We start from the raw sequence: 6788 nt of genomic DNA, 5'->3' as shown, positions 1-6788 counted from the left end.
GTTGAGTAAGTAATTAATCAATATAGAATTACTAGGAAGAAAGCCATAAGCAATGGAGGTTGGATAGGAGTTAACATAGATTATGAGTGGTTTTATTTCGTTTTGAGAAGGTATTGTGTGCGGACTGCCGCATGCATAATTTCGTGCGGCAGACTTACAAATACCCTGGCTGATATGTTTCTTGTGTTGGCTGAAATGTTTTTTAATGTTTGATATGTTCCTTTTGTTGGCTGATATAAGACATTAGTTGACTGATACATTTCTTTAGTTGGCTTATATCTTTATTTTGTTGGATAATATGTTTATTTTGTTGGCTTATATGTTGCTTTTGTTGGCTGATTTCATCCTGAACTCCCGATGCATAAAAGTAATACATTTACCATCTCAACTAACTTTTATTAATGTTTCAAATTTCATATAATATTATATATTTCTTTCATTTATTAAATAAATTAGAGGTAATATAATTCATTTATTTTTCACAAGACTAGAATATAAATACATATAAGGTAAAAAAAAAAAGTAACAACCGAGACAATGCTCGAACCACATGCTATATACAAATAGTTGAACATTTTATCAAATTAAAGAAATACACAAACTAGCAACTCGGGGCACACACTAGTTTTCTATGAATCAGAGGTCTGCCATTGTAGTTGAAATGAGGAGAGAGAAACTGTGGTGTGATGAGGCTATGATTATATTGCAAATGCAAGTGAGAGAAACCCTAGTTGCCGCACAAATAATTGACTGCACCCAATAGTTTGTGTTTTATTTTTTAGGGACGGGAAGCAGTTGTAGGAAGATTTTTATTTTGTAAAAGGAAGGATGATAGTTAGAATAGAACAATGGACAATTTATTAAAAAAAATTGGTAGTTATGGAGTATCAATTTTTTTTAGTAGTTATTGTATTTTTTTTATTCTCGGTTATTATTACTACGTACTGTAATATTTTTCTAACAAATATTTTTCTTGAAAAATAAGTATTTTTTTAAAGGGTATTTTTGGAAAGGGAAAATTCCAATCAAAGTGCAGTTTTTATTTTATTTTATTTATTTATTTTTTTTGAAGAAAGGAAAAAAAAGAGTTCCCTTTAAAGATTAATTTTTTTTTTTTAAAAAAAAAACCCTTTAAAGATTAACAGATTTTTTTTGTTGGGTGAATAAAGATTAACATAGATACATAGATAGATAGATTTTGTTTGAAGCAACATAAATAGATAGATAGATATGGAAAGTTTAGTATGAATAGGAATCTGGGATTTTTTTTTTTAAAAAAAACCATCCTATAAAAACACTAAACGGCCAATTTCTTTATAAAAAAAAATAAAAATAAAACACTCAACGAGGTTGTCCGTAATTCCGTAATACGTAAGTTCGTCTCTCTCTTTCTCTCTCCTTACTTATTTTAATTTATTTGCTCATAAAAAAACTTAATTTTATGTTACAAATTTGTGAGATTTGTAGTAGATCATTGAATATTGAGTTTGAATTGTCTTAGGTTTCAATTTTATTCAATTTGTAACGGTTTATTGGTTGATTTTGCAGATTTGGTTTTGTATAATTAGGTTTCATTCGGTTGAATTAGGGTTTAGATTAGCTATGTTAGAACAATTATTGATTTTCAGTAGAGGAGGATTAATTTTATGGACCTGCAAAGAGCTCAGCAATGCTCTTAAAGGTTCTCCGATTGATACTTTGATTCGATCGTGTTTATTGGAGGAGCGATCTGGGTTAGCGTCGTTCGTTTACGATGCTCCGGGTGCGTCATACACCCTTAAATGGACTTTCCACAATGAATTGGGATTGGTTTTTGTTGCTGTGTATCAGAAGATTCTGCAGTTGTTGTATGTTGATGATTTGCTTTCGATGGTTAAGCGCGAATTCTCGGTTGTTTATGATCCGACTAGGACGGATTACGGCGATTTCGATGATGTTTATAGGCAGTTAAGGTTGGAAGCTGAGGCTAGAGCTGAGGAGATTAAGAAATCGTCGAAAGTGGGGGCGAGGATTGTTGGGAAGAAGCAGGAATTGGTTCAAAAGGCGAAATTTGATCAGGGTGGGAAGAAGAATGGTGGTGGGAATTTGAAGAGTGAGAATGGTGGGGATGGTGCTGATGATAGGTTGGTGAATGGGTATGTAAATGGGGGTAGGGGTAGCCTCGATGAGGAGGTTAAGAATCGCGGTAGTGTAAATGATAAGGAGAATTTGAGTTCGAATAATGGAGCATTTGATGTAAATAAGCTTCAGAAGTTACGACCAAAGGCTGGGAAAAAGAATGATAGTGCTGCTGTAGTTAGTAAGGGTTCCAAGCCGGAATCTAAGAAAAAGGTTACGAAAAAGAATAGAGTGTGGGATGATAATAAACCTAAAGATGTGAAACTGGATTATACTGATCCTGTGACTGAGAATGGGGATGAACATGTGAATTACCTCGCAGCAGAGATTGAGGGTGAGAGTATGATGGATAAAGAAGAGGTTATTAGCAGTGACAGTGAGGAGGAAGAAGATGAGCAAGTTGTGGATGGCTCTAAATCTGTGACAAAATCAAAGGGGTGGTTTTCTTCAATGTTTCAGAGGTTTGTTCCTTTACCCCTTTTGCTTGAATTACCTTTATATAGATTTTTGATTTATAATTTTGCCCTAGATCTTAGCGAATAAGACTGATGTTATATGTGTATTATTGAGATGATGGTATTTATGGCTTTATGTTAGCTCATTTAACAAGGTATGTTTGGAAATTGTTTTAAAATGAGACTCTGTATGGTTTGCCCTTCTGAAATTTCAATTCAGGATGCAATGTACTACTTGAGAAAATTTTCGTTTTTGCTACGTTACTTGTGGAAAACCATGATACTAAGTCCAACATTTTTGATACATCATTATTCTTGCACCTCTTTTTTTGGAAATATAATATTATGACGGAAACATAATTTCGCAAATTTTGGATCTCAGTATTGCAGGCAAGGCCAATCTGGAGAGGGCTGATCTTGAGCCAGCTTTGAAAGGTCTGAAGGATAGGCTTATGACTAAGAATGTGGTATGTTAGTTTTTTTCCGAAGTTGTTTGTGCTTATTTGTTTATTACAGTATGGCAAGGTGTCTCAAGAACCATGTGGGCGAATCCCATGATATTGATGATTATAGTTTTTTATGCTCTTTATTTGGTATTTTTGTTTCTTATGTACTTCTGATAACGGCAGGCTGAGGAGATAGCAGAGAAACTTTGTGAATCAGTTGCAACAAGCCTGGAAGGTAAAAAGCTGGAAAAATTTACGTTGGTATCATCAACAGTTAAGGTATGTGTGAATTATTAGTAGTAATTATCTTGTAAAATTAATAGTCATTATAAGTTTTCATCTGTTTATCATCTTCTTTTGTGCAATTTCAGGCTGCTATGGAAGATGCCCTTGTTCGCATCCTTACTCCTAAACGCTCTATTGACATACTTAGGGATGTTCATGCTGCCAAAGAACAAGGGAAGCCATATGTTGTTGTGTTTGTCGGTGTCAATGGAGTAGGAAAGTCTACCAACCTTGCCAAGGTGATCCATACTTAAAAGTCTTGTACATTTTCCTCTCTTTTTTTCTAGATTATCTGTTCTCCTAAGGCCTTTACTTATTTTTATTACCTATCATCTCACTTAAAATCTCAAGGCACTTTTACTTGTTGGCTAAGATTAAGTTAAGATATTTGACAATATGGATGCAGTAAATCAGTAATTAACAACTCTTTAATTTCTGTCAATAGCAATAAAATCTTTCTTTTAAATTAAGGGATCATATTTCTTAGTTTTTCAGATGTTGTATTACTCATGTTCTTTCTGTCAATGGACAGGTTGCATACTGGCTGTTGCAACATAAGGTAAGTGTCATGATGGCTGCCTGTGATACATTTCGTTCTGGAGCTGTTGAGCAGCTTCGTACTCATGCACGCAAACTTCAGGTATGGGCATCTGCATAAAATTGTCAGTGCTAAAAATATGTCAGCAATTGCCTGAAAACTGAACTTACTGGTATTTCAGATTCCAATCTTTGAGAAAGGTTATGAGAAGGATCCTGCTATTGTGGCAAAGGAAGCAATCCAAGAGGCCACTCGCAATGGTTCGGATGTGGTTCTTGTTGATACAGCTGGTCGAATGCAGGTATTCTGTCCCTCCTTAGCTCTTCCTTTTTATATATATATAAAAAAAAAATGTTAGTGTAAATTTGCTTTTTCGTGTATCATGTTTGACTATTCTCTTGTTTTGTTTACTCTCTTGTGTTCTATCTTTAACGTTTGGGGGTTGTCTTGCAGGACAATGAACCTTTGATGCGTGCACTCTCAAAGCTTATCAACCTTAACAATCCAGATCTTGTCCTTTTTGTTGGTGAAGCGCTTGTTGGTAATGATGCTGTTGATCAGCTCTCAAAATTCAATCAGGTTTGTACTGGGATTTAATTGCAGCCCATTATTTTGCCTTCTATATCCTTTACTTTTTTGTTTGGATTTTCCTTGAAAGTTGATCATCATCTGTTACTTTGATGCAGAAACTTGCTGATCTTTCAAACTCACCAAATCCAAGATTGATTGATGGCATCCTCCTTACCAAGTTTGACACCATCGATGACAAGGTAGGCCCTTTATCATCCTCCGACATCTCACTGTGCCAATCATACTGCATATATACTTGTGCACACTCCCTCCGGCTGAATTTAGAGTCACATTTCTGTAGGATTGCAGAATAAATTGTCACCCTGTATAATAAGAACAGATATATATTGGAATTAATAATATGCCACTACTAAAACTAAGTGATGAGAAAAGCCAAAGAGGATAGAAATGACTTGACTAATAAAGGATCTTTTGTCAAAGCATGTCATATAGCGTTTGGTCGGGGCATTGGGCTATTCAGAACAGAATGAATTGAATTGGATTGATTCCATTCCAGTGTTTTGGGGGTATCAATATTCTCCCCAATTATATCCTGCCTCCCTGCCAAAGCTTTAAACTACCCCTTAAGAATAAAAAAGAATTGAACCCCTAACTCACCCTAACCCCAAATTTGTGTTCCTCTCTGATTTCTCCACCTTCCCCTTGGCAAAGAGATGATTTATCTTAGCAAGTTTTAATGGGCAATGAATTTATACAGTATGAAACTGGGTGGGTAAATTTGATTAATCTAAGCTTCATACTCCCTCCGTTCCCTAATTGAAGCTGTAGTCACATTTTCACCTAATATTATTGTCCCTAAATAGTCCATTTTACCTTATTTATAATTGCTTTTTTTAAAAAAATAAAAAATTGAAGAAAGATATTTATATTTTCTTTAATTAATCAAATCACACTTTTTTTAAAGTCTTTTTTAATCACTTGTAATCAAATAAACCTCAGTATAAGACTTATTTTGAGATTGTGGGGAGTATGTGGCAAGATATGATTTTGTTTCATTTTATTTTGGACTCATATTTTGTATGTATTACGAAGTATAGTTATACTTCGTATATTATTTCACTTGATCAATAGAAACTCTTGATTCCATTTCCTGACATGGTTAATTGATGGAATTATTTAGGTTGGAGCTACTTTGTCCATGGTTTACATCTCTGGAGCTCCTGTGATGTTTGTTGGCTGTGGGCAGTCTTACGCTGACTTGATGAAATTGAACGTGAAGTCCATCGTGAAGACGCTCCTCAAGTGAGCCAACATAATATGCCACATCGTTTGTACTGTGTGATATGCTCTTTCTGGCATCCTCAAACTTACTGTCATCCTCTGTTTGATTTTAGATATTAATCCAGCTGTGTTGTTTCTGAGAAGAATTGTAAAAATAAAGATGTTTTTTGTTTGTGGCTCTATATAATCAATACTCCATACTTATATTTTATTTATAGGTTTTGACTAGGCTGAATGTCAACATTTTTTAAGTCAACAGATAGTATTCCAAATAAACTAGACTAAGGGGCAAAACTTTACAATAGAATAGAGTTAGTCTGAACCTTGAATTTGGGGATCAGCATTTATACACTGAGGAAAGAAAGCTCTAGTAATAGTCTTGGGCCAGTTAGGAAGATTTTCCATTTATGCATAAAAATTACAAATTACAATCCTAAAAATGCTGGAAATTGACGTCTAAATTTACTTATCAGCGGATAAACATGGGAAAAAACAAAAGTTATGTGTCAAGAGAAAATATGCCTGAAGATTATAAAGACCATATCAAAGGGGGGGTACCCTGGACATTGTCTTAATTTTAGAGGGGTTAAAATTGTCTATTGATGTTGGCTGACATGGATATTGCTCCATGTAACCAGGGTTATGAATTACCCACATACAAATTGCGTTTAAACCAACATTATCATTCCCACAGATCAACCAGCAACAAGATCTATGCAGTTCTTTAATTGCAAATGTCCGATTGAGCATTCTAGAGAACAAAAAAAAAAAAAAAAAAAAAAAAAAAAAAAACCAATTCGAAGAGCTCTTCCATTGAAGCTAATGGCGATAGTGGAGTAACTCCATTTCAGCTTATTATTTTAGCAATGCAATCAATCGTGAATGCCAATTGTCTGATGTGTACTCATCAATGTTCCTTTTATTTACCCATTTGCCATTAGATAAACAAAACATGTTAAACAATAGGATTTGTTAAACATCGCCCGCAAATCTCCACATAAAGCCCACAAAATTCACTTGATTTGACAATATTGCCCTTGACCTTAAAAAAAAACACTCACACTCTCATCACTCACATTCCCATCGCTCATCTTCTTTCAACCTCTCTAAAAAAAAAAATTTCAAACAATGGCA

At 34.4% G+C, this 6788-nt stretch overlaps 1 protein-coding gene across 2 annotated transcripts; it reads left to right on the top strand.

Annotated features, from left to right (window-relative positions):
- Window positions 1-1226: 1226 nt before the first annotated feature.
- On the top strand, window positions 1227-5910 carry LOC110695115 (signal recognition particle receptor subunit alpha-like). 2 transcript variants are annotated; one of them, XM_021872332.1, is made up of 10 exons: window positions 1227-1371; window positions 1549-2579; window positions 2956-3040; window positions 3203-3298; window positions 3391-3543; window positions 3837-3944; window positions 4024-4143; window positions 4296-4421; window positions 4529-4612; window positions 5554-5679. In XM_021872332.1, the coding sequence occupies exons 2-10, from the start codon at window positions 1603-1605 to the stop codon at window positions 5677-5679; spliced, it is 1875 nt and encodes a 624-aa protein (XP_021728024.1). In that variant the 5' UTR covers window positions 1227-1371; window positions 1549-1602. The 2 variants fall into 2 exon arrangements, with proteins under 2 accessions (XP_021728024.1, XP_021728023.1); XM_021872331.1 differs by lacking the exon at window positions 1227-1371 and having other exon boundaries at window positions 1603-2579; window positions 5554-5910.
- The last annotated feature ends 878 nt before the right edge of the window (window positions 5911-6788 follow it).

This window comes from Chenopodium quinoa, unplaced genomic scaffold (genome assembly GCF_001683475.1).
Source record: "Chenopodium quinoa cultivar QQ74 unplaced genomic scaffold, ASM168347v1, whole genome shotgun sequence".
Taxonomy (NCBI): Eukaryota; Viridiplantae; Streptophyta; class Magnoliopsida; order Caryophyllales; family Amaranthaceae; genus Chenopodium; species Chenopodium quinoa.
This window is presented reverse-complemented; position numbering and strand designations above follow the sequence as displayed.

Bases quoted from the DNA above. Each gene is read 5' to 3' on its own strand.
- LOC110695115 (XM_021872331.1), top strand. From the start codon at position 1,603: ATGTTAGAACAATTATTGATTTTCAGTAGAGGAGGATTAATTTTATGG. The intron at 2,580-2,955 runs GTTTGTTCCTTT...TTTGGATCTCAG, and splicing joins TTTTCTTCAATGTTTCAGAG to TATTGCAGGCAAGGCCAATC. The intron at 3,945-4,023 runs GTATGGGCATCT...CTGGTATTTCAG, and splicing joins CTCATGCACGCAAACTTCAG to ATTCCAATCTTTGAGAAAGG.